This window comes from Plectropomus leopardus, chromosome 6 (assembly GCF_008729295.1).
Source record: "Plectropomus leopardus isolate mb chromosome 6, YSFRI_Pleo_2.0, whole genome shotgun sequence".
NCBI classification, from domain to species: domain Eukaryota; kingdom Metazoa; phylum Chordata; class Actinopteri; order Perciformes; family Serranidae; genus Plectropomus; species Plectropomus leopardus.
The window spans coordinates 12,478,311-12,506,299 of NC_056468.1; the positions used below are offsets into that span (position 1 = coordinate 12,478,311).

General features: G+C 39.7%; 2 protein-coding genes across 2 annotated transcripts; both read right to left on the reverse strand.

Annotated features, from left to right (window-relative positions):
- Nucleotides 1-398: 398 nt before the first annotated feature.
- ppp2r2aa (protein phosphatase 2, regulatory subunit B, alpha a) lies at nt 399-14,470 on the reverse strand. Its single transcript, XM_042487729.1, has 10 exons — nt 14,189-14,470; nt 13,739-13,816; nt 11,942-12,039; nt 11,506-11,671; nt 11,225-11,337; nt 10,105-10,282; nt 8,051-8,215; nt 6,222-6,391; nt 6,031-6,122; nt 399-5,111 (listed from the first exon to the last, which is right to left on the reverse strand). Exons 1-10 carry the CDS (start codon nt 14,193-14,195, stop codon nt 4,832-4,834), a joined length of 1,347 nt encoding a protein of 448 aa, XP_042343663.1. The 5' UTR covers nt 14,196-14,470; the 3' UTR covers nt 399-4,831.
- A 5,553-nt stretch (nt 14,471-20,023) lies between these two features.
- Nucleotides 20,024-27,496, reverse strand: vps33a (VPS33A core subunit of CORVET and HOPS complexes). Its single transcript, XM_042488874.1, has 13 exons — nt 27,373-27,496; nt 26,627-26,692; nt 26,380-26,507; nt 26,049-26,235; nt 25,840-25,956; nt 25,536-25,710; nt 25,208-25,401; nt 24,295-24,421; nt 24,009-24,076; nt 23,600-23,737; nt 22,920-23,057; nt 22,670-22,838; nt 20,024-21,622 (listed from the first exon to the last, which is right to left on the reverse strand). Exons 1-13 carry the CDS (start codon nt 27,472-27,474, stop codon nt 21,429-21,431), a joined length of 1,803 nt encoding a protein of 600 aa, XP_042344808.1. The 5' UTR covers nt 27,475-27,496; the 3' UTR covers nt 20,024-21,428.
- Between the last annotated feature and the right edge of the window lie 493 nt (nt 27,497-27,989).

The window sequence follows — 27,989 nt, forward strand, 5'->3', positions numbered from 1 at the left end:
CATCTCTCCTCAAGATTCATAAAAGGGTCTGTGCAGTCTTTTATGAACTGGATGGATGCCATCATAGACTGGTAAGTACATTTTTTAAGACTACCATTTTGGTAAGAGCACATCACTGTCTAGCACCGCTGCAGGTATTTGAAAATATTTTATCCTTTTGAAAGCACCACAGGGACTCTGATTTGGTGATGAAATGGGCCTTAAATCAGCCTGGACATGTTTTGAAATGCTTTTCGATTTAATAACAGTACTTAGGGCTTAGTTTTAGCACTCAAAGCTCCACGGTAACAAATAATATCTTAATAAAGGCTCTATTGATGTGATCATTTCACATTTTTCAGCACATTATCCTCTATACACAAAATATAAAGCAGTTTGGTCATTTTTATTCAGAATTCAGGTTTGAAATTCTTTATTACTTTTCATCTAAATTGTACTTTATTCCATTTGACAAAGACAAAAACATCGCTGTACAATGAACCATTTGTAGCCCCCTCCCCTCCCACACAGATCACCAAAACTCTCCTACAATCTTTATTCAAGAGCCCCTTGAAAGAAATTAACGAAAACATACAAATTAATGAAATTCACAAAAATAAAAAGTGCATTTTCTTTTAACACCTGTGATACATTAGACATGTATATAATGCTGCTTCAAGTGGAAAAACCTCACAACTCCAATTTAGACCGTTTCCTTGAGATATCAAGACCCAAGGTTCAAAAAACATTATAGCAACTTGAATTTCAAAAAGTGTATGGTCTACCTGTGAATAAGGCAGTATTTAAAAGTCCTGAAAAGCTGTTTTTTTTCTCCAAAAGTAAAGGTTTTGATCACAGAGCAGCGGTAAATTCCCCTGAGCAGTCGCCTGTCTGGCATGCCAGAGTCCAAGAAACATACTTGATTATCTTTTTTTTTTTAACGCTATAAGAGAAGGCATTAGGGTTCTTTGTGGTTTACACTGTAGCCTTGAACAACAGCTATGAAGACAATGAGGGGAAAGTGACGTATATCGGTTAATTGTTCATCTTTTATGAATGCCAGTAACTGTTTTTTAAATAATGCTCCAACACTCATACAGTCTGTGATGACCGCCTCTGCTGCATCTGCAAAGACGGGATTTTTGAAAAGCCAATGTTACCTGATTTTTTTTTTTTTTTTTTTTTTTTTTGAGAAATCTTGTCAATTTTGCTCCAATAGCATTTTAAAAAAACAGATTTTTTTTTAAATTTTCAAGCATTTCTCACATCTTCTAACAGGTTGCTAAAGCAATAGCTATTGAAAAATAATTGAGTAAATGCTTCCTTTGGACGAATGTCGAGAAAAAGCTGATCATTGATCTCTTATTTTGAATAAAAAACTCTCCTTGTTGATTGTTGGCTAATTGATTGGATCATCCTTGATCATGGAATGGGACAAAGGTGCCACAAAATACAGGTTTACACGTGTGTGGCGTAATGCAAATAATTCAAATGAACCTCGCGCAACCTTGCATCAGACAATAAAGAAAAGTTGTTTTTCAAAAATTAAAAAAGAGAGATTAGCAAAGTGTCTTATTTGTAGAGGACATTACCCACAAGCCCTGAGAGAGCGACACTCAGCAGTAGCTTCACACCATCAGTGAAGATGGGTGGTTATTTCGGTGGTATCTTGGTGATTAGAAATCGGTTCTCTTAAAAGGTGAAATTGACACATTGACTAACAAAAATATGATCCTGTGGATCAATAAACTTCATGTTCTGATTCAATGGCTTAATCTGTCCTAAAGTGTACATTTAACGAAGAGTAAAACTGCACTGTAATCGACCTGTTTGCTCCAGAAGAGAATTGGTTTGACTGAAGCATATTGTAGCAGAGAAACAGCAGACTTAAATTTATAAAGTATTTTTACATGTTCAAAGCAGTCATTTATGAACACTTCTATTCAACAGTCACCTGCAAGTGCCTTACAAATTCTCCTTTTTTAAATAAACAACTCTGTATTCTCCAGGAGAGAGAAGACATTTCATAATATCATTGAAAATAAGTAACTCTGTGTAGTCAACTGACATGACTAGCTTTAGAGAGCGTTAACAGTTTTAACATTAAATGTTGATTAAATATGTCTTTCCCATTTAGACCCACGGGGGGGCCTGTTCTTTCACAGCGAGAAAATCATCAGGAAACAAAAACCATGGCACAAAAACAGAATATCCAAATTAGCTCTGAAGCATTCAAATAAGATCTACACAAACATCAGTTACAGTCAGCCAAATTAAAAAAATAAACTGTTATAGTGCTTATGACTAAAGAGGTACTGACACCTGAAAATACTTTTCTTTGGACATCCCACGTGAGAAACATCACACTCTCTCTCGATGTCACGAAAAGTCTAGCTTTTAAAATTCCTGCCAGAATGAACAAAATGTCCCAGAGTCGTGACAAAAAGGTCACCGGATCAGGCGACATTTCCATCGACAATCAGTCCGAGATAAACAGCTAAAGAAACTACAGTGATCAGACTGTAATCCTATTGCCTTAATTTATACAAAAATAAATCAGCTATAGTGATTTTTCTTCTTTTATCATCAGGTACAGTACAAAACATCATTAAAAAAAACTCTACAAACAGAAACTAGATCCAGAGATTAAAGCGATCAATCAATTTGCAACAATACAGCAGGCTTTGTGGGGAAGCTGGCATGGGCACTCAACTTTTAGTGCCACCGACCACGAGAGAATTAGGCTACATCATGCCATCATGCCCTTACACTTATATAAGCGTTTGTCCTGAGCTTCATAACGGGGTCCACACACGAGCAGGGGCACCTGGTCTGCAAGACAGCTCTAAATGAGCATAACCTAAGGATGTGTAGGACTGGTTACTTTGGCATGATTAGCCTTCTTCCAACTCCAAAAAACCACAATACCTCACAAATGTGTGCGCACAGCATTCTTGTGACCATGTCAAAGGACTATGTTGGTGTTTCTTTTCATGTTTTTTTTGCCATTATCTACACATTATATATACATTACTGCTGACCATTTTCCTAAACGTACACCTTTAAGTGCATAAAGAAAATCACCATTAAGGCTTGAAACATAGATAAAAGATCCGTGTCAGTGAACATTTAATCAGACTCTGGTAACGTAGCGGAGACCAGGTATTGGTTTGAAATCCTGATGATAATATGCTGACGACAATCCAGCGTTCCAGTTTTGAGCATCAGCTCATCAAAAGCCAATGTATTTACAAGCTACTGTATCAGAGCCTCGAGAAGACAAAATTAAGAAACGTGGATGTATTAATAGGGGAAAGGTTGATTTTACTGTTTTCTGCATTTGAAAGGTTGATTTTAAGTAACTTAACTTTTATGTCAGACGTTGCAGGATGCTTGAACTGAGCTCTTCTGCTTACAGCTGTTAAATCACGGAACAATTAGGCCTAGTTTCCACCAAGAAGTCCTGTTCAGTTAAGTTTGTTACACATTGGACGGTTATTTTTGTGTTTCCATTGTCAAAAGCTGTGGATGGTACCGATAGAACCGTTTCCCTCCATCATGTTTTTCATCGCCCTTCTGTTGAGGTATGTAGCACACTGATCCAATCCTAACCGGTGGAGCCAGAAACACTGCATTCCACTGATTGGTCACGAGATAACGAAGGCTCTCGCTTTACAAGAACTCACTGCACAAAACTGCTATTTTCAAATATCCCATCGTTTACGACAGAGACTGTCAACACTCCAGCCTGCTCTTTTTTGTTCTGAAAATGCCAGTGCACAACTCTGTTCCACGGACGTTCCTCTGCATCGTCTGTGAAGAGGAAATATAGCGAGAGCTGGACGGAACAGTGATGAAGCTATTGTTATCCTGTAAAACACCGCCTAGATTTACGAGGACTGTCTGCAGTGGAAACGCTTAGCACAAATGCAGTTACAGGTTACAGATTACGCGCTGGTTCTTAGGGTATTATACCGCAAGTATTTGGTGGAAACATGGCTTTACTCTGACTTGATCAAAGATAACAAAAAGTTCACTGTGATAAAATACAAGTCAAGTCAGTTTGCTGACTTTCTTACTGTAGAGAAATGAATAAGAACCATCTAATAAACACTGGTATGCTGCGGACAAGGGTTAGCAGTAATGTAATTATACACTATTTGTAGAGATTGAGCTAGAACATGATAAATACGAGAATAGTCCTTTAACAGCCATAACCATACTGTACATAAGGAAAGAAATGATGAGTGAACTTGGCAACTTGACAAATACTAGGGGCAACTATGGAGTGTAGACAGCGTGTATTAGCACTGTGTTTCAGAGCAGCACGAGAAGGGACTTGGTGACAGAAAGACATGAATGGAAGAAATCATTTCCTATTCAAACTAGTAAAACATGGTAGCCTCAAAAACCTAACAGTTGGTAGCTATGACATAGAAATGAATCATGATGGCACAAAAGAATATTGAAACAAACTAGCCAAATATGTGTGTTAAACACATTTTCCCTTTGGTCTGGGATGTAGTGGAGTAGCAAACTTTAGCTTGGTGAGTAGAGTGCTCCTAATGGCGAAAACCATTAGATGCTAAATCCCAAATTCTCAACTCAGATCTACAAAGCCTGCATGTTTATATTTGTCATACACAAGAAAAATGTGCTTCTGACAGTGTCCTGGGATGTACTCTGTTAATGCCACTGTTTGTTGTCTTGTCACATTAAATACTAACGTCAGTGAGGGCAGATCATATCAAGACTCGGGGATTTAGCCAAAAGCAGACAGATATCGTTTGTATGAGTATATAAGAGCAGTGGGGCGTGAGCGGAAACTGGGATCTGAGCGGTTCAACAAATGCTAGTTTAGTTTTTCTTGGAATATGTACAGATTGTTAGTGGTGGCCACAGCGATGATGTTGTCCAGAGGATGCCACGCAGTGTGGAGGATCTTCTTGTTAAAGTCCAGACTGTCTACACTGATCTCATCCTTTTTGCGCTTCCCCCCTGTGCTTACTTTGCGAGGTTTCAGTATCGATCGTGGTTTGCTGTTCTCCCGCGACGCCTCTAGGGTTACGTCCTGCCGATAGCCTCGATCGAACATCCTGAAGAAGTTGTTGTATGAACCGGTCATCACAACGCTGCAGAGAGACGAGGTACGAGTGGGTGATGGGATACATTATAATAATGAAAGCAACTGCAGAACACCCCTCTGCCACCCAAACCAAACCATGAGCAGCCATATGGTCTGCACTGAGCAGATAACCGCAGTTACTGATAAGCCACCTGTGTTGTGATAAATAAGGGTCAGACCAAAACATTTGCATGCCTACTGAAAGTGTAAGGAAATACAAACATTTATTTCTCAAATGCAAATCTGGCTTTTGCTACGGTAATATCTACCAGAGCACAAAGTTCTCCAACATGCTTCTTTTTACCTTGGTAAAAAGGGTTCCTACAAATTTCCCCGTAATATTTTACCTCCTTTTTGTGACTTAATTTTTTTTAGAATGAGTAGGTCCATATAGTGATGCAGACATACATTATAACACAAGTTTCCAGGCTTTGTGGGCTCACTTGTTAGACTTCTCATCACTTAGCTGCATTTGCCCACCACAAATAAAGCACAGCACATACTGGCACTTTGGAAAAAAATCAAGGTTACAGCCCTTTTTGTGGGGATAGAAAGCCAAAAGTCACATAGATGATGTAATTTTAATGAGAGTTTGTACTATATTTTTGAAAGATGGTATTTATTTCTTTCAGACGTTTGCATGATGGACGTGTTTAATAATTGTTTTGTCACCTTGCTTGAACCTGAATGTCAGGCAGTGCAGCGTTAGTTTTTAAATTACTCACACAAGGAACGTATTTCACACAACCTTAGACATGTTTCGGGATTTTTATGAACATATTTTAAACCGTAGCCAAAACAGTTCATATTCAACACTACGCATTTCCATGCCTGGAAAACAGTTTTTCTAATTTCACAACTTTTCCAGAAAATTCATGACGGCGGGAACCCTGAATTAATGCGTTTATAGTAGACAAGTTACTCACCTGTCGTTCCCATTCCAACAGCACTCAAACTTGTCGAAGATGCAGTCATTCTCATAGAGTGAACACAATTTACTTCTGAGATATTCGTGCACCTGTTCAAAGAAAGTGATGAAGAGGTGTTGTAGTTACAATCAGCTGTCCTGAGACCTGGATATTTACATGATGACTTCTGTCTTAGCATGACAACAGACCTGATATGTCTCTACTGGCCGGGACTCCATGTTGAGATCCCAGATTTTGACGGACAGATAGTCGCGGGTCATCATGTAGCGTCCACTGTGGCTGAACTTTACGTCAGAGATGGATGAGATGATTTCAGAAAAGAACGAACGATTGTTCGGATCCTCTGGCTCTTCAAACTCTTAAAAACGAAAAGGATAAATGACATTAGTATAAGCTGACTGCCATTAAATGAACCTTCAGTTTCTATGGAAGTGCATGCTAATTTGCCAGTGCCCTCCCCATTATTAAAGAGTTAAACAGCTCCAGTTCCTAAATGTCCTCTTAGCAAAGGTCCAAACCTCAAAAGGTCTGAATTGCGTCCCATAGCCTACTCCTACATCGATTAAATACAAATCAACAATGTACATTTTCATATTATTTGTGCAATATTATTTTAAACTTTCAAAAGGAGGACACTTTTAACATACACACACACTGAACTTGTTTGGCTCTTTATGAAAAAAACAGCTATCTTTAATGTGAATAAAATTAATCCTAGCTACATTTTTTTTTTTTTTTACAAAAACAGCAAACAATAGTCTTGAAAAGCCACATTTATCTATATTATTATATTATTATTGTCATGATTAGCCCATTGTTGACCTTTTCTGTACTTACGCTCCACGTGAGAGAAATGTGCCTGTGCCCTGCCAGCAGTTTCAGTGTTGGCTTGAATGGAGTTTGCCATTCTCATGAACACATGTAGGAGCTCGCTGGTTTTAATGTTTATAGTGGAGAAAGCTGATTTAGGTAAGTCGATCAAGCTGTGTAGTGCTGCTTTGGGAAAAACTGTCTCATCAGACACAGCCTGTAGCAGGTTAGTTGCTTCATGCTGTCATCTTTCACACACATCTCTCTCGCTCTCTCAAGCAAACTGTCTACACAGTAAAAAAAACATTTGATTGGCTCAATTCAATGACGCTATTGCTGTATTAACTGGACTGGCTGTGCTAACGGTCTATAGCCACCTCCATCAGAAAGCAAAAACAAACAGGTCATCATTAAGATGATCATCTATTCTCATTAATTTTTCTGAAAGTCCTCTCGAGCCTGACGAGATCCACCTCTTTCTCTGAACAGCAATATGCCATTCAGTGATGCCTGAATCTTTCTTCACTTTTTTAAACTTAAGGTCCCTGCCATCATATTTAGCTACTTTTGCAGCAATGTCTCCCTCACCTTTCTGCTGTTGAGCTCACACAGGTGTACGGCGTTCAGCTCATTAAGACTTCTCCTCAGGAAGGGTCTCAGATTTGATCCTCATTACGTCTAACTTTTCTCTTGCCTCTACGAGTTCCTCCGTGCTAACCAAAGAGTGGTGCAGATAACTAGTGTCGATACTTGACACAAGTTTTCACCTTTATCAAAACTTGCCAGCTCGCACACATGTATGCTGCTTCACTAATTAAGACTTCACCTCAGGAAACTTAAAGTGTGGTTAAGGCAGAGTTGTTGGGAGATCCTGTAGCTCAGTTGTTAAAAAAAGATACCTTCCAGCCAAAATGCCCAGGACTAGAACCGCTTTCTTCTCAACATGTGTTGGCTGATAAATATTGTATTGCCACTGCCTTTTACAGAAAGGCTGGCCTCACAATTGAGACAATTCAGTCAGGGATTTTCAGTTTCTTGGTATGTTTTAGAGCACCGTCTTCCTACTGAAGAGAGCACGCAATTTTCCTCAGAAAATGTAACCTGTTTTAGTTTCATCGTCTATCCTGTTTCCCGAGGCATACCAGAGGCACAGCTCAGGATCGAACAGCTCCCCTGCAGGCACATGGCATATATGAAACTGACTCACGTTTGGCGTGCTTGTCGCAGAGTGCCGATGCCCTCATGTCACACAGGCGGATGGTGCCTTTGCTGCTGCTGTAGACAAAAGTGTTGCATTGGTTGGGGTGAAACTCTGCTGCTGTGATCACCTCTGTCAGCTCCTCCATATTGGCTGGCTTTATGTCAACAATATCTGAAAACATGAGGTTAAGGTCAAAGCTAAACAGACATCTGCCACTGCCATTTAACCCGTGGTTAACCCAAAAGCTTTTGCACAGTTGTGGGAGAGCATATGTAGATTTTTAGAGGTTGATAAGGATGCAAAAATAGTACAACTGAATGATTATTTGGTAAGAAAATGTCTACCTATGTAATCAAGCATTCACGATGTTATCTACTATGATGCTCTGAACTTGTTGCGTATCACCATTAGCACTACTTAATTTGGTGAATGCATTTACAGTGGCAAGTGGCACACCAAGCATTTGGCTAGACTCGCTCCCTTTAGAGAGGGCAGACACTCAACAGCATATAACTCCTGTTTTTACATCAATGCATTGGTTTCCTATCAATTTAAAAACAAAAAAAAAACAAGAAGATTTTAAGATTCTCTCTCTAGTTTTTAAATCAATTAGTGGCTGGCCACTGTGGAGCCAATATAATGAAAACATAAATAAATAAAAATGATTGATTGAAAAAATAAAATTTGAAACTTAGAGTGAAAAAATAAGACCTCAAATATGAAATAATACAAGTGAAAATTAAAAATAATTTATTCAAAAGAATAGCAGGATTAAATCAAAATTATACTTAACTTAAAATTAACCTTTTCCTACACTCATTTTTATTTTTAAAAAAAATGAACCATGACATTTTTCATGATTCAAGATCAAAACTTAATATAACTTCAAAACTTTATTTATTTATTTTTTTAATTAACAAACTTTTTGGCCTTGATCTCTCTTCTTAGACCATCAGCCTAGTCTCCATAACAGTCTGCCTGAGGATCTGAGGGACTCATTAAAAAAAAATGCTAAGTCATATCTCTTTAACCTGGCTTTTACTTAAGGTGCCCCGTCATTTGCTGCCTTGCTTTGTAAGTCTTATTTTTGGTGTTTCTACCATTTCTTTTGTATCCCTTTAGTGATGTAATTTTTAAAACTTTTTATTGTTTGTTATTTTTTTGTTTGTTTTGTCTTGTTTTTGCTTTTTTTGTCTGTTCTATTTTAATCTTGCTTTGTGAAGATTTTGAATGTTGTATGAAAAGTGCTATATAAATACAGCTGAGCAGAGCTTCAGTCATGTGGATGGCTCAGTTCAATCCTTCTTCACACTAAAATTATTTAGGCATCAAATGTACAAATTTAGCTTGAAAATATTCAGACTGTGTTAAGTTGCTCTGAGTGCAGGTTAAAAAGTTGTTACTTTGGGGACATCTGGTGGTAGAATCAGACATGACACAGTGGAAAACACCATTGCGCACCAAAATTATTATTTTCTGTAACCAATGTTTGATCTGCATTAAAACTCTCTACTTTTTTTTTTTTTTTTTTTAAACACACCAGCCCTGAGTCACACAATCATTGCTCGTACGGTCAGCATACTGAATAGGACTGATCACTGGCTTAAAATGGAAAAATATGCAGTGGGTTTCAGTGTTGTTGCAGGGACTGAGTGATGCACAGTCTGACTGTGTCCAAGTTGACTGATGCGTGGTGGGCAGGTGAACAGGACGCATGCGGGGGATTATAATCTGACTGTGAGTCAGAGCTACCTCACAGGAAGGAGCTAAACTAACTAGGACACATTTGTTATTTCACACACATACAAATATATACACATATACAGAAAAAAAGTAAACTCCTGCAAACTTATGTTCACTTAAAATGGATCACAAGTTTGACACCTTTTTTTCCTCAGAACACATGGAAGATATTTGTATTGGCCTAAAATGTTGCATTTCCCAGAAAAGAGAGTAGTTTCATGACGCCTAGCCTTTCTTCCACAGAATAGAAAATTAAGAGGAATTTGTCATGACCTACAGGAAATGACGGCTGGATTGAATTAGGAAGAAAAGGATACTAAAGCTGCGATCCGTGATCTCCAGATTCCATAGGTTAATACGCAGGTCATCTGCAGACAGGTACGTCTCACAATCACTGTTGACTGAAATGGAGTTGATATGGTAGGTGTGAGCATTCGCAAACACTCGTCTAGGGCTGGCTTCCACCATCAAGTCCATGGGCCTGAATACTGGTACCTGGGATGAGAGAGGGGTTATTATCACTTTCATTTCAGGGGAAATTGTATTCGAAGGATTTTTTCTTCCAACAGGCATAAAAAAAAATGTGCCAAACTGGTTGGCGCGTAAATACAACAATATTCCAAATGGGCCGATTTTTGAGATTTCACAAGACATCTGGGGGGTAAAAAAAAGGCTTCACTGACACTAACACTAACAGCAAGAGTTAACTATCTGTTAAACACAGCGTGTAACAGGCTGGTCTTTTAAACTGAGTCTATATTTGGAAACAATTCAATAAATATAGATCAGTGTGTCCCAAAAAGGAGGATGCACACAACCAGAGAGTAAAAACGTGGAGTAAAACTTTTTCCGAGCAGAAAGTTTGACTTGTAAGACACGAGTGTAATTAATAACATTGAATTGCAGGAATGGGTTGTTATTTCTTTGAGTTGCACTTTGAGTTACTGCTTTTGCTGGTAAGACATGGCAATAATCTGCTGTGAAATGTCTCAACGAATCCAAACAACTGACAACTCAAAGACTTACTGAGTAAAGGACAATGGTTAAAAGAAATGATACCTTTGTTTCAGCTAATGCCATTTTTTTAAGATATTTTGGAGGCTTTTATTGTCTTAATTGGATAGGACAGACACAGCATGAAGGGGGAGAGAGAGAAGGGATGACATGCAGCAAAGGGCCGGGGCCGGCAGCGGCCGCGGGGTCGAATCGGACACAGCCTCTGTACATGGGGCTCTACCAACTGAGCCACCGGCACCCCCAGCTAATTAAATTTAAATTTAATGACCAGCAACGCAATTAGCGCAACAGAATTGGTCTCAAGTAAAGGTCTCGAGTAAAGTCAACTGCAGCATTTTAGCACATGGTTAATAAGAACATTAGAAATTACAGACACATCTTCAAATTTAATGGGACAGTGATGAAGAAACGTGTACGCACCCGTAGTGTTGTGACAGTATTAAAATCTCTGTAGCGCCCATCTTCTTCCTTTAAATTGTAGCCCTCTGGTCTCTTGTCGCGCTCACTAATTTTCCACAGCTTTATGGTTTTGTCTGCCAATGAGACGGAGCGGAGATGGAAAACTCATCATCAGTAACAAAAACTGTGTAAATCTAAAGTAACTGCTGTCTCCAGAGAACAGACAAATGTTTCCGGCTCAAAATCACCAACTCATGCTACTACAGCGAGTGAATGTGATAATATTACGCTGGATTACAAACCATTTGTAGACAAAAGGAACTGTGCTGCGTTCTTCTGAGGCAACCATCGAATCTTATTGATCTTCTCCTCGATCTCAAGGCTTTTCAGGTAGTCAAACTCAGGCTCGTGGCTCTGGAAGGTGCTGTAAACATTATACTCTCCTCTGCACTGCGGCTGATTCTTACTCTAAACAACGAGACCACAGATCAGAGTTAAGTTCAAGTATCACTTTGCTAGAAATAGACCTATGCTGACAGCAAGCGTCAGCGTTCCAGCCAATGCATGATTAAGCCACAGTATTTCCCTTTTTTTTTTTCTCCAAACAGTATTTTTGGCTTAAAGTCTGAATCCAGTAAAATAACCCGTTTAAGTAATCATAAATGTATTAAATAAGAAAAAAAAAGGTTGCATGATTTGTAAACATTTAATTAAATCCTACGAGTCCCCAAAACGTACCTCTGGCTCCTGCTGAAAGATGACAACACGACCTCCTTTGTCCCCAGTGGCCAGTAGCTCCCCAGAGTGGTTGAATTCAACAGTGGATATGATGTCAGCTGTCAATAAAGCAGCATAATTAGCAAATCATCACTTTTCAGACTCTTATTTGCTACTGTAATAGGGAACCTGTTGTGTACATTTGAAGTGTGTTCAATGTAGAAACATTTTTGAACTGGCATGCGAGGCTTTTCTGGTTCAATGATTCATTTCCTCCTAACGGCGCATAAAATCCTATCCTTAAAGACCAATAAAGATGTTGTGTGTTTCCTCCTGTTCTGTCCACCTGTGAGGGTAGAAGACCATGTCAGCCATGGTGAAAACACAACAGAGCAATGACGAATATATATATATGTACACATCACAAAGTGCAATGGAACTCAAAGTGTGCTGAACATCCTTGGAGGGTGAAAAAAAAAGTGCCATTTTGCTATTCAGCACTTTTCAAAGACAAGCATTCTCATCAAATCCTACAGTACAACAATCAATCCCTGTTTACAGGCTGGCACTATTCTGAGGGAGTGCAGGCCTTAATATAGACTATGGTGTTGTTCCTCTCTCACCACAGCACACAAAGTGCCTGATACCATCTGACTCCATACAAACTCTCACATAAAGCAGAGGAGGGCAGAGTGAAGGAGAGCATTTCTGCAACACGACTGCACTGTTGAGCTGTCAGCCAGTGTACTGCTATGTATTGACACAGGGAGAGGCTCACATTAATACTTACTCTCAGGCAAAGCTTACAGTAAACAACTGTGTCGTCTTTTACACACAAATAAATCCATCATGTACTGTAAACATAGGTGTTCAGAGTGTTTGTGAACTGCCTCGTTTGACAATGAAAAATCCACCTCTGGTTTTCTCTGTTTATGCAGAAGGTCAAACGGAAAGTATATGTACATGAAATGACCTACCCCATGGGTGCTATTTTTGTACTATATCTGCATTAACATTGTCTATGGCATTGCAATGCTCAATTTGCCTTAATCACAAATATTTCCTCAAATACCACTAAAGGGTATCCAGCCAAGCCATGCAGGCAGTTGAGAACTGCAACAGCAAAGCCTCTTTGCAGAAACAATCTTCCAGCAAGTCAGCATGATCACAGACATTTTGTCATCCTTTGTTAGTGTGAACTACTATTTTCTAGAAAATAGATGAAATCCAACCTGTACATGGATTATCCTAAATTATAAAGACAGTGTTTCTGGAAAGCCACTTTACTGTCAAAGGAGTTATTGCATGGCTGGATACCAAAAGAGCAAAGCAGGAATGTGCACTCTGTGAAACTCATTTGAAGTAAAGCAAACTGGTTGCTCAACCAAATAAATGCACTGCATCAGTAACTTCCTTCATGTTTACAAAATACCCATATCCTGCAGAGGGCAAAACTTTCCACTATTCATTCAATGGTATGCATTTCACTCAAAAGTATGCAAACATGACATTACACACACTGGCAAATACTTTACCAGGAGTTGTAAAAGTAGTGATCAATCACATTTTGCAAATATTATGCAAAACATAGATGAATGCTGATAGTTTTTAAAGAGCCTATTAGATTATAAGGAAGTATGTGCCACACCGATGACCGCTTTGCTTCATTGCAAACAGGATACTGCTTTTAAATAGCACTCACTCATAACACCTTGCATGAAACAAGTAGCATTAAAGCTAACTCCAAAACAAGCATGCACAGGATGTAGGTCAGACAGTGCATTTTAGCCACTATTAGTGACCACCACATGGACTTACCTTCAGCGACATCATCATCTATCGCTCCTTTGACTTGGGAAAAGCACCACTGCACATCACTGTTCCCACCACCGGCCCCTGCACGAAACACAAGCCCAAGTTTTACCCACCATCCGACACAACTTTACACGCGTTAGCCTGGTGCTAACTTAGCTGAAATCTGTAATATGAGAACAAGATCGCACGGTTTTTCATACATGTTGAACATTTTAAGTGGCGTGTGGTATTCCTGGGCACAGGAGATAGTTTGAGCGTGTTTGCTGTGAAAACTCTCACTTTCACGCTGTCAATGACATGCACTAGCATCCTGGAAGTATCCTAGCTAGCTAGCTAGCCTGCGCTGGTGAACCATAACAGAGACAAACTCATCATCTGTGCTGAGCAGGACATTAACAGACGAATAATAATTAAACCTCGCACACTCTGACGGTGTTTGCGGTGTAGTTTTACCTGCCATGGTGAGCGGCTCGGACAGAGGGTGTCTCTGTAGCGGGCTCGGGCCCTGGAGTGGAGCAGTGCTGACCCGGGTCGGCTGGGTGGTTCTGACCGCGGAGCAGTGGAGGAATACACCGGGGAGTGCTGCTGGAAACTCCGAAGACCTCGCAAGTCGTCGGTCCAGTTGATACAGACAGCGCGAAGCAGTTTTCAGCCAAAGAAAGTCAACTACAATCCTCAGGAGTGAATTTCAGACTTTGCACTCTACTTTGAGATTTCCCTCGCCTCTGCCTCTCCCAGCATTTCAAAATGGCGCAACGCGGGCGGCGTTCAGCCAGCAGGCATCAAACACACCGCGGTGAGGGTGCACCATGAAATTTTAATCTGGTTGACTGCTGAGCCCTCAGCCACTTGGGTCTTTTTCCTTTCCCTGGAGACAACATGGTCAATTGATTTATAACGTGTCTAAATTTCAATTAAAAGTTCTATGGACTTCTTTAGAAATCACTGTAATCCTTAAACCCCGCCCACGTGGATTGTTTCAGTGATTAAAATCGAACAAACCCGCGCACGCAGGGGTAGTTATTATATTCACAGTAACAGCAAAGCTAAAAACTGAACCAGAGTTTATATAAAGTTAAATTTAGAAAATGATTCAAAAACACCTAATGCAAATGGCAACCAAAGACGGTTTTAATATGATACTTAACATTTGTAATAATTACTGAATACATTTAAGACGCTGCTACTGACACGTGAAAACGTCAAATTTAGTGTTTGCACCTACATACAGTTTATGGTTTGCACACATGCATCAACCCCCAAATCATGAGGACTTCCTGCAGTTGCTGTCCTTAACTGCCACCGAGCTTCCACAGGATCTGCTGCAGTTTGTTGCACCTGCTGGACATCAATTTGGAGGATGCCACTTCAAAAAAGGCTGCCTCTGTGCTTAGATGTAAAAGTGAATGACAAACTAATCGACCTCATACAAGGTGAAGTTAAAGGTCCAGTGTGTAGGATTTAGTGGCATCTTGTGGTGAGTTTGCAGGACTGAAAAAAGGTGTGTAGGAGAACTACAGTGGCCAAACACAAAAGGGAATGGCCCAAGCCCCCAGGAAGTGCGCCAGCCATGTTGCCAGATTGATAATGTTCAATTATCGTACCAGAGGCTCAAAATTCTTGTATTTGAGAAAAGTAAATGTACGCCAGTCACAATCATGAGAACGAAAAGGTTAAATTTATAACTTTAGTTAACAAGTATTTAAACAACTTTTTGACACATCTAAAAATCTACTTATACCCACTGCCTTAGCGAGAAGCTGTTTATTAGTCTACATTTCTCTGTCTTCTCAGTCAGGCGCTGGCGGGCGAGTGTTTATGAAAACAAACGACAGTGGCGCGTGCTCGACAAACAAGACCTGAATGTGGCCTACAGCAAACATGACTGGCTGTAAGGAAATCATTTGAGAAGTGATGCATAAACACAGATGTAGAAGCCGGGAAATGAGTTAAAATGAGACGTGTAAACTAAAGTAAGTGCTTATTGTAAGTGTCACTATGGTCAAATTATTGTACATTATGGCAATTTTGAAATTATTGATCGTACATCGTACAGAGGGCAAAATTATCATACAAATACAATTATTATCATACATCTGTCAACAATGTGCACGAGACTCTGATGCAAATTTTACATAGTGGCCAAAATTGGAATTACACCATCCGGGTACATCACGTGATGGGCCCAGAAACACTTTTCCCCAGCTTTCTTTGAAATGAATGGGGCCCCACCTCCATGGCTGTATCCAGACTTTCTTTAACACATCCATGGTATGCCGATATAAACAGTTCATTCTAAGGTGACGAAACATCCTGATCCTGATTTTCAGGTGATAATAAATGCATGAAAACATAAGTGTGAATATTATTTACTATCTCTGCCAATAGAGGCCCCTGCATCCTACACACTGGACCTTTAAGGCACATACAGCTGTGCTACATGGGCCCCAGTGCAAAAATTTGCGGTGGATCCCACTAGGCTTTTGAAACAACAGAAATTTTGAGTTGTCATAGTAGGAAAAGCTGAGGCATCACTAATAATAGGCTATTAATATCAACTCTATTTAAATGTCCCAGCGAGGCAGCATGCGCAATACTAGGACCCCGAAACTATAGCTGTTAAATAAAATTCAGCTCTTATTTATTTTAATGTTAATACCTATTTTCCCCACTGTGACATGTCAAAATGTTTTTGTGTCCATGAAAAAAAAAGGATAGCCTACTGACACCTTCCTCTCCCAAGCCACTCTTTTCCCATTATATGTGTATCATTACATTTTTGGTTAAGATTGTTTAATAATTATTTTGGGCATTTCATGCCTGTTAAAATTGTACTAGCGGAGAGAGAACAGGAAACAAGTGAGTTAATTAGATGCAACACATAATTTATGGGACATAAATGGTCGGCATCTTAACCCCTAAGCCAACCCAGTTTTTGGTAATTTAATCACAAACATATTTAGGAATATAAACTAAAACTAAAACTGCTATATAAACTAATATAATAAAGGCCTTAAATGTAGATTTTAATTCTGCTAGGCAGAGCATCAAGATTAGGAAATAATACTGGTGTTTCCTTAAGGCGTAAATTGTTTGTGTTTATATTGTGCTTTGATGGTGCACACAATACTGCCAAAAATGGGATTTATTAAATGACCATAAATGAATTCCTATACACTAAACCTTCAGACTCTCTGGGGTCCTGGGGCCCCTGGTAGCCGATGTCCACTATCCCCATCTGATGATTTAGTTTACAAAGATCTCATCAGAGGAGATATCTTTGTTTTGCCAATTATTCACAGCTGACGTTGCCACGGCTTGTATACCTTATTTAGGCTACATGAACATTTTTGTCAAATTTGAGATGTCCCTGAGGAAACAAAAAACAGTTTTCAAGCTCTCACCAAATCCAGAGTACAGACATGATGCTGTTTCTGTTTGCTGCACAGCCATTCAAACATGTTTTATAAAGCCACGCTGTAATCATGTTGTAAGTCAGCAGACATCACAGATTGCACATTTAAGCAGTGTAAACAAACACATCTGATGCAAACTGACTTGAGTTTCACTGCAGAGTTGCTCTTTCTGCTTGCAAAACCCTTTTTGGAATATTTTAAAAAGACAAAACAAAAGACTGCACAAAAGCTGTGAGCGCTACTGCAGCGTGAGTCGAATAAGGAAGCGTGATCACTCCAGCTGTTATTGTTGTGTTTTTGTGAGACATTAATAATTTACAGGAACTGCATAGACCACAAATCCCAGGAAGGTCTGCCTGATCAACTTCATTAATGAGCTCTAAGTCTGAGAACAGGCTCATTCTGTGGCAGTCAGTTTCTTTTTACTTTCCCACCATAAAATAAGTGGTCCATCTGGCCAGGAGCAAAGCACCAAACAGCACCGTGTAGCTGAAGAGAACAAATTTGAGGATTTCCCTGAATGTCCGGAGGAAGCGGATAAACAATGGGTCCACATCCAAGGGCTCCTGCTGTGTCTTCTGCCTGCGCCCAGGTTCAGTCAGGTGTCCCATGTTCTCGCCTCGACCCATTCTGCACACACACACACATGTCTTTCACATTTCAGAGTAGAATACAAGATAATGATTTAAAAAAAAAAAAAAAAACACTGTAAGGTTCCCATCTGGAAGTTCATTAAAACACACACTTCACACAACAGCACTGACAATATTATAATGGCTTCTAAGATACTCTAAGGAAATGGAGCAGGACAAAAAAAACATTTAAAAAAAAGACATACATGTACTTCATCCCCATGCATATTTAAATGGCAAATACTTCATTTTAGAGGTTTATGTAAATGTGCTCAAGTTCCTTTGTATCAGAGGAGCAGTTGATTTGTTCCCAGTCCTGTAGAAGCTGAGGAGGCTGCATTGTCACAAGAGCAGTATTAATAATTTATTTATAAATTGCACTAAGTGGGTTCAGTATTGATCTGTTGTGTTTGTGCATAGTGTAGCCACAAACAATACAGACTGCTGAACATCTTTAGCATTCATCTTTCATGTCTTAAACTGCCACCTGACATTTTTAGGAATATTTGCTGAAGCTGTAGGATATGCAGTTTGTTGAGTAATGAACTGTTTCTTTAAGCGGGGTGCAATTTCAGATTTATTGTTTTGATCTGTTGTGATATGAAATATTTTTAAAGGCCTCATAGTTTAATTAACAATATTTTTTTATATTTTTAATATAAAAGTTCACAATTTACATTCTAATTTAACACACTGTATATTATTCAGAATAATCAGAATCTGTGTTTTATGTAGCCAAGTTTTGTATTATGAATGTAACACTTCACACTTCTCGATATGTGCATGTGTTTACTTGCAGCTAGTTTAACTGATGTAATTTGCATCATTTCATGGTTATTCCTTGTAGACATGGTGCAAATACATTAATACATGTCCTATATCTTCTTAATGTCTACAGACTTCGTTGCACTTTTGCACATTTTCCCCCCTTGTTGTATTACTGTGCAGTGTTTGGAATTCAATTGAATTAATACATTTCTTGTGTTCTTTAGGTCTATAGAAAAAAGGCAATGTCACACTATTCCAAGGGACATACTAGAGGGCGTCCCCTGTATATTTTTAAAAGTGTCCTTAAACAATTGAGAACCTCTGTATTAATGTATGTTTTTCCCTATGGGCAACAGAAGTAACAGCCAAGCTCATATGTATACAATATTGGAGGAGTGAGTATAAATATCCTAATATCTAATAAAATCGTGCAGATATAGATATACAGTTTTGTTATGTCTTACAGAACAAGTTTGTAATGCAATTAAGTCAGTGTTATTATGAATTGTTACTATCTTGTCCTGCTCAAAATTGAACAGATTTCAGCTAAAACATAAATAAAAGAATGAATTAATCACACAGAAGATCTCAATACAAATTCTATGTAAAAAAAACCAAACAATTAATGTAATAAAATAATACCTTCATACCTTGATGTTGTTGGAGCAGGGCAGGAGCTGATCACAAAGTGGGCTCCTGTGCTTCCAGCCCTGAAGTCCAAGTTGGTGTGTTCAGCCTTGAGCGTCTCAAGCCCTTGTGGCAGAGGAGGAGCCAAAAGCAATAACTGATCACGGATCTGAATCCCCTGGGATTGATCTAATGGGAGTTTAAGTCTTCAGTGCACCTGCTCCTCAAACAACAACAAATTGTACTGTAAGATTTTGGCCATCAAGCAAAACTCAAAGAATTAAGTATATTTTACTCAAAGTAGTTTCCAAGTCTGCTAGCCAATCAACATGGAGTAAATTAACATAGATTTATCCAAGAACAGTTCACCAAAAATATCTGAGTGCTGTCAGCAGCTCGGCCTGTGTTCATAGTGTAAAGCACGGAGAAGGTATTGACTGCAACAGAGATCAAACACCCTCCCGTAGCACAGTAACCCTCTACCGGAACATGGAGCAAATGGCCTCCTAATTCAATCAGTGTCCTCCGCTGTCAAATCACGGGCCGCCGTGGGCTGAGCTCTCCAGACAGCACAGGGCCATTATCGGCTGATCGGGAGGCCTGTTACTGCGCTAATTGCTCCTTCAGAGAGCTGGACCACTGCTGACGGATACACTCCTATCTCTGCCTTTCATCTGCTCTCCCTAATCACAATCAGCCTGCCTTTTCCAAAAAATATCTAGTAAACAATGAGCAAAATGGCTTCAAGAAATTCTAGACTAAGCTCAATTTGTCAAGACTTTATTTGCCATTTTTATCCCAGCAAAAGCAACAAAAAAAACTGCCTACAAAAAACCCTTCAAAAATCAAAGAAGTGCATCTTTAATCATCTTACACGTGACATCATCTCAAACATCCCGAAGATTTTAATCATAGATACATATTTACAGAAGCTCCACAGTAGAGCAATGACCTCAAGTGATGTAGCCGGAGGACAAAGAGATGTACGATAACAGTGGCATTTAAACAGATTCATATTATATTGTCTTGGTGCACATCAAGGACTGGGGAAAAAAATCAAAGGTACACTGTGGAGTTTATGTCCACTAGAAGCACCGTGGAGCAATGTTTTTACAAGTGGGTCAACATTTTCTTTGTATCATGCATGGACGTATAAACTGACAGGATACACTGTTGGAGGTGGGGCTCTGTTCATTCCCATGAAAGTTGCTCAGTGGCACATGAAGCTAAAAAAAGTGTACCTTCTGTATCATACTCTACGCCCTTTCTAAATTCTAATTTTTTTGCAGGTCTGTGATTGCAGTGCTGTTGTGGGTTGAATAAATGATTTGTCGAGTCGGTCAGAGCTGGTCAGGTCAGATCAATGGATAAGAGGAGCTGCAGAGTAGAGTGAATGCAAACTTTTAGAGCTAGCGCAATCAATGGTTAAGATTAATTTCACTACGCCTGCCGTTCTGCTGCTCCATCTGTGCCCATAGTACGCTCTGTGCTCCGAGAATGTAGTGAGTTGAATAACCAAACAGTATATATATAAATACCAATAGCCCTTCTAATGAAAGGTCCAGCTCCAAAAATATTAAGAAAAATACATGGCAGCAGATGTCTTCATTGTGGTTGGCCGCCACAAACAAACCCTGGAGCAGGTGTACTAGAGACTTCTGTCAGCTGAGTGGGCTATTTATGTTAACGGGCCAAATGGATCAAATTGGGTGGCTAAAAAAAAAAAAAAGATCTACTGATGTACAGACATGTCTTTTGTCATGCAAGTCTATGGGAACATTGTGTTTGGCCACAGGACATACATGAGCGATGTAATTCCACTGTTTCGCCACTACAAAAACTAGATTCAAGGCCTGACGCACTAGCAATCCTGCTGCTGGCTACACACTATTCCACTGATCTGCAGTTGATGGTGGTGCTGGACAAAGAAGTGTAGAAAGGCACCGGCAAAGACTAGCAAGTAAACACTGATACAACAATGCACAATTTAAAATATTCAGAAAACAGCTTTGCAATTGCGAAGAAGGAGATGCATTTAACATGTGTTTCAGGGCTCAAGAACACAACTCATTTTGGTCTGCAACACCAAATGAAGAGAAGAAACTCCCACGGGTCACCTTTAAAGAGCCTGTTGTTGCCCAGACATCAATGAAACACCTGCAGTACACTGATATGGACATGAAAAAAACAGCAGCTGAGGTTTTCTGATGGAGCGGGTGTTTGATGTGGTCAGGTGGACGTGCAGGTGATTCAGGAGGTCTGGGATTCAGGCCGGTCCATGAGGGATTTGATCCAAGTTGTACCGTTTATGAGTTTTGTGGTGGCTATAATATACTCCATCCCGCTGTCTTCCATTTGAGAGAGGAAACGAAGCGCAGCTATTTCTGCATACGACACCCCGCCGAGGAAGAACACCAGCGTCGTCCGGTTCTCCCCCTGCTGACCTGTGCAACAGCAAAAGCAGATGCATGTCACTCAAACAAAAACGGAAAAGCTAAATTAACCAATAAAGGAATACTTCATCCCCAAAATTCCCATCTGTATATCAATTACTCACCATGTTATGCTGAATTTATAAACAAAACTTTGTTTTTCTTGCATGCTTTTACTGTGATTTAAGAATCCACAACATGACACGCGTTCTTGATGAACTGAAGTAAATGAGGGCCACATGTAACAACAGCAAAGCAATGTCAAAACCTTTGTTTACTTTAACTTTAACTTTAACACAACTCACACAGTGTATATAGTTGTATGCTCAGTGCTTCCCAAACTCATGCATTTTTGCTAAAACCTTTTTGGATTCTTTGTTCACCCTGGAGGCTTGTGAGAAAAACATTTTTCTTCACAAATTCAAGTCAACAAAGGGGGAGCGATTGATATGCAAATGATCATTTTGGGGGTGATGCATTCCTTTAAATCAATTTTCTGCCATGTCTTACTTCAACAAAATACAGCTGAATGTAAAAGAGGGCCAAGTCCCTTCTGCTAAAGCACCATATTTTAAAATGTGAAAACACTAATTTAGCCGTCACCCTCCCCCTAGATTAGACTCCTCTATTATCACCTTTTCAAATCCAGTGTGAGGCAGGCATGTAGAAACAAGTCAACTGTCTAATGCCCAAACTCACCGTTCTAATTAGCACATTTCAAATTGAGTGTATAATTAAATTCATTATTCACATCACTGTAACACCTCCTACTGCCAATATGAAGAGATGGAGGAAAACTGACCGGTTGGTCACTTACAAATGAAGCACAGCATGTTTTTGTTTAGCCTTCTCTTCAGCACAAACACACAGAGCGAACACAAACACTGACAACCGCTCTGTGGTACTGACAGCTTTGTGCCATCAATCTGCTGCTGTTCAGCATTTGACTCAACAGAAACAAAGCCTGTGTCTTATCTACACGTTGCAGGCAGGCGCTTGTTTACGTTTATTCTGTTAAGCGAGCAGTGGGGCAAACAGTAGACCTGGTTTGGTCCTTACGTTTCTTGTGAAGCCCGGCAGGCAGTTGCTGTCTCTCCTCAAAGTGTGGGCCTGGGAGCATCTTCAGCACCTCCTCGATGCTACGCCACCCGGGTCTGGCCAACACCTGGGTCAGGCGGATGCTTAGTGGAGCGTAGCCACTGTACACATAGGAGATGTCGTTTGGGTTCTGAGTGAATAAAGAAACATACAGTCAGAAGGTTCAAAATCATCCTCGAAAGTGCAAAAACCTTTTTCTTAATGTAATCACCTGTTCATTGGCGTCCTCCATCCACAGTTTGAGGGTTTTTCTGATGGTGGGGTAGTTATTCCTTGAGCTTGTCTGTGGCTTCAAGAGACCGGTCTTCTCTAGGTTGTTCAGTGTTAGTATGTGTTCATAACCATAGGTCTTCAGAAAAGACAAAAACAACAAAAAAATCATCATCAGCGGCCACTTTTAATTGTTCATTTAATCCTTAGAAACCTACCATACCCACCACCACATTTGCTTTTTTAAGGGGGGGGGGGTATCTTTAGGGGGAGATGGCAAGTCAAAATATATGCCACATGGAATTGGCACACATCATGTGAAAGCTGGGAATATGAAGATTTGAAATGCAGTTGGCAATGAGTGTCACGCCTGTTTGGAGCATCATTCAGCCCCCTTTCTGTCAAGTTAGCTAGACTGCCTTACGTTATCTACTTTCAAGATATTTAGCTGTCAAATTGAACACAAGACAGCCTCTTTGAGAATGCCTAGATCACCATCAGTCCCATGTTTTTTGTTGTTGTGTTTCTAAATTTTTTTTTTTTTTTTTTAGATTTTTTTTTTTACTTTTTGCCTTTATTCATATAGGACAGCTCAGGGCACAGCCTCCTTCACCACTATTTTTCTCTGTTGATGCTGCAGGAATGTATGTGCACAGAGGAGATACCGCCACTTGACTTTACCTGGAGAATCTCCCTCTTGTAGTAGTCGAACACCTTCTGCTTGAGGCCGTTGTTGCAGACTGACTGCATGCACACCAGACGCAGAATCTTGATCAGTGGATCTTTTTGGGCAATGCAGTCCTCTATATATGTGTTGACCTGGATAGACAAATTAAATTAATCAGTACTATAGCCATGCATCGATAATTAAAGCATATAAATCACATGAGCAAAATAATACATTCTCATTCAAATTAGTTAGACACAAAACTTAAATCTTAAATACAATCTGGAGTTTCCTTAAATCTTGAGTATTTCAGTAACCTGTAGTTAAACTCGAGAAACCACAGTTCGTCTCTGTATGATGTGAGCTTCATTTTTTAAGACAGATTCACTTTGGAAAAACAATATGTAGACAGATGAGGAATACCTTGTCTGTGTCAACTCCAGTCATAAACTCCTGCTCCACTGTTAGATTATCAAAGAAGGCCTCAGATGCTGAAAGAAAAGACATTAGTTAGATTTTATCACATTAAAACAAACCTTGATGACACCTTAAACAAACTAGGAAGTATGAACAAAAAAAATATGAAACATTCTACTTTAACAAGGCTAAATAACACATATTAAAAAGTAGTTTTTACACTGCAATTTCAAACAACCAAAGCATCTTTAAATGTAAAGCAGTTCAGGGGTGGGGGGTGTAATCTACGCACTGGTGATGTCCTTGATCAGCTCTGCTATGGAGGTGTGGTTGGCCAGCGAGCTTCGTGCTGCCTGCATGTGAGGCAACTGAGACACAAACTGCTTTATTTCTCCCACTGTTTTAGCATTATGGCGCTCCTGAAAGACAAAAAAATCAAAATCAAAACTTTATTTGCTGAGCTGTTAATAAGTTTGATACAACAGCTCAGATAAACGGCATGTAAATGATGAAATGTAGTTTATCTACAACAAAAAGTAAATCGTACAGGACATCAGCAGATGAAGTCAGATGTAAAACAGGTTTGGACATGGACATCAAAATGGACCAAAAACAAGATTAGGAAGCTGTTGCTCCTTTATTAAAAAATACTTTAGTTTAACCCATCGTCAGTTTGGTTCTATGAAATACAACTCAAACAACATATCGTGATCCATTTGAGTTTAAATTCTCTTAAGACTAAACACTGGCAATAACATTTCTGAGGCTGTTCTAATGGAGAGCGTCTTCCCCTAAATTAGCAAAGATCAGCCCGCCCATTTTCACTGTTATCCAGAGTTAGAACACCTCTGAATGTGCATTATTGCGTTTATCAACAATCTCTAGTAATGCAGTTTGTATGACAATCAATAAACCTGAGCTGATGAGAGAATGATAATACGTTTGGCCTTCTTCAGCATTCTGCTTGAACAATTAGTGCTTCGTCTTATCTCGAGGTGATTGTCATCACTTCCCTAACCTCATGGATTTCTGTTATGGCCTTTGTGGTAAAATGCCACAGAGATTGCAATCAGATCAGCTGGGATGTCTGGATGTCTGGAGATGATCCAATATAGCTCCCTGGAAGTAGCAGACATTGCAACTGCATTCTTGTTACAGACATTACACTATAATAATTTTAAAGCAGGAAAATACGCCAGACCGACCTCAAAGGCTGCTGAAATTATTTTGGCTTTCTTGCTGAGCGCCGCTCCGACAGCATTGAAGTTTTTGTCCCGTATTTCTGCGTACAGCTCCTCTGCAGAGTTGAGCTGTAACTTCTTGGGCTCTGTGGGCAAATCTTTACTCGCTTCGCCTTGCTTCTTCTGCGCAAACTTTTCAGGAGGCAACTTGACATAACCTGCGAGTAAGAGGGAGTCAAAACAAAGAGTGGTGTTTTTTAAAAAAGAAGCATACAATCATGTAACGCACAAATATACAAAAAAAATTCACTTCAGACTTGCAATCACACATAATGAGAAGTTATTTTCTGACCGTTAGTGATTCCATAGATCTCATCAATGAGACCCTCGTAGGTGAGCTGTGTGGCCAGAGGGGTGAGCAGATCGACATTACGGTCCAGGAGGAGCAGAGTATCGAACACGGGCAGGATCTGATTCTGACTGCCGGCAAACTCCCTCTTCATCCTCAGCATCATGTTAGCAACATGCTGAGAACAAACAGAGAGTTTTCTTGTCAAACAAACTCGTATCTGCTGCAGAGCCTCTGAGCAATTAGCAGTTTAAATAAAAATACTATAATAGATTATCAGTATTCAGGCAAAGTGATTCCACCTCACCCGTGCACATTCTCCTTTCCCATATATCTGTGGGATGGTGCCATACAGTGCCTGTAAGGTCATGAGGCCTTTGGCTGTGTGGTAAAGGCTCGTTTGGTCATTTTCTAAGTAGCACTCCTGAGATGAGGGGGAGTAGAAACACATCATCACAGTTAGAAATAACAGCACATTAATGCAGCATATATCTGGGATGTACAAGTCAAACACACCCTGAAAGCACTTTCATACTCCATTGAGAGCAGGTCGCCATCATAGGGGATCAGATCCAGGATGTACTCGTCAATGTTGATGAAAGAGGCCAGCACACCCTGCTCCTTCAGCCGCTGCTCGCACAGCATGCTCCTCCGAGGCACAAACAAAATGTGGAAGTCTCGTGACGAATGCATCTTGTCCTCACTGAAGACACACAGTCCAGTACACACATGTGAAATACAGTGCGGACAGCTTTGCAAAGAGACAGGAAGGACTGAAAGAACAAATGTTTTGTGTAAATGTGCCTTTACAGCTGTTTAGACTGTGGAATTTACATGAGACACAGACCTGAACACATTTTCAGCAATGATGTCCATGAGCTCCAGTCTGGGACGAACAAAGAAGATGATATTTTTGACATCGGCAGAGGGGAGCCTGCCACTCTTGAGGGTGAACATCTTTTCCACTTCATGTTCCTGAAAAAGTAAAGAACATACACAACACGTGTTTAAGATCAAGAAAAACCTACGCTATGTTGAATATATGTGACATTACTGGAACATTATCTGAGTCTATTGGGTTGCAGAGCGCTTACCTTCAGTAAAGAGTACTGAGCTATCAGTCCAAAAGGTCCCGTCAGATATTCATCCCAAACTATGGCCTGAAAAGAAAGGACACATAAGGTTATGTATGTATGTTGACTTATGTTTTTTATTTTGGCTTAGGGGAGGGACATACAATTTACAATTTGAAATCACAGTATTTTTTATTACCCTCTGTCATGTACCCATATTATTATTATAATAATTTACTATTTACTTTAATGAAAACTCTCAATGTAAATATAATATGTGTAAGTATAATAAAATATGGTTGTTTATGGTAAAGGAAGGGGTCATGCATCTTCCAGCAGTCACTTAGGGAGGCTCAATGAAACAGATTTATATATTTGAGAAGGGTTTAAAATATAAAATGAAAAAAAGAAAAAAAGTCACACCCCAGCTAACAAATCCTGTAATAAATGAAGACATGGGACATGTTTGCTGTCAGTGTTACTTGTGATTTAGCTTTTAGCTTCTGGTTCCAGTAACAGCTTGTTAAGCAGCCACCCTTATGGAAAAGTACAACTCGCGTGCAAACAGACCTGTAGCTACATTTGCAAATGTAGTGATTAAATTATATTCATAATCAAAACATAACTACATCTTCACATAAAGTGGGTGGATTTTTAAAGATGTGTCGACCCCTGACAGCTCCGACAGACTAGCCTAAACTGCCGGATCAATAACGACATGACTGTCGCTGTTTGGGCCATGTTTAACGTGTCTGTGTGTTCATTACCTTGCTTCCCGCACATTTGTCTAAAAACTCTCGAAGCTCTTTCCGCGCTGCTTCCCTTAAAATGTTTAAATTCACTCTGCCGTACGAGAGGTGGGCAGCCATGTTTCCTGATCAGCAACACAACAAATCAGGTGACCACAGCAGTGAAGCTCAGTCACGTGACCAAAGAAGATACAAAACCAAGATAGTTCACACCACAGTACAGCCTCAAAGTTAATTCCCTCCAGCATATGTAAACTTCTTGTTTGTAAATTTGCAACATTTTTCAACTGTTGAAGATGACCATAAATAACGGCAACTAGCTAAAAGGTTAGCTACTCACTTTTAGCTTTAAACAGCTAATTCGTGTTGCACATGCGTATTGTCGGGTGCTCGTTAAACAACTTAAATAGAGACGGTTTTGAGGAAAATGTGCTTCTCACACGCATATGGCTATTGGTAACGTTAGTTTGAACTAGTGCATTATATTAAGGGCTCTGGTTTGAACATACATTTCTGCGTAGAGTACATGTATTAGAAATACTTCCGCAAAGTTGAGCCTTTTTAACGTGAGACGCGAATACATAAGTAGAGAGGGATTAACCTCTTGTTTCGCTTGCAGTCTTTTCCTGTGTGTG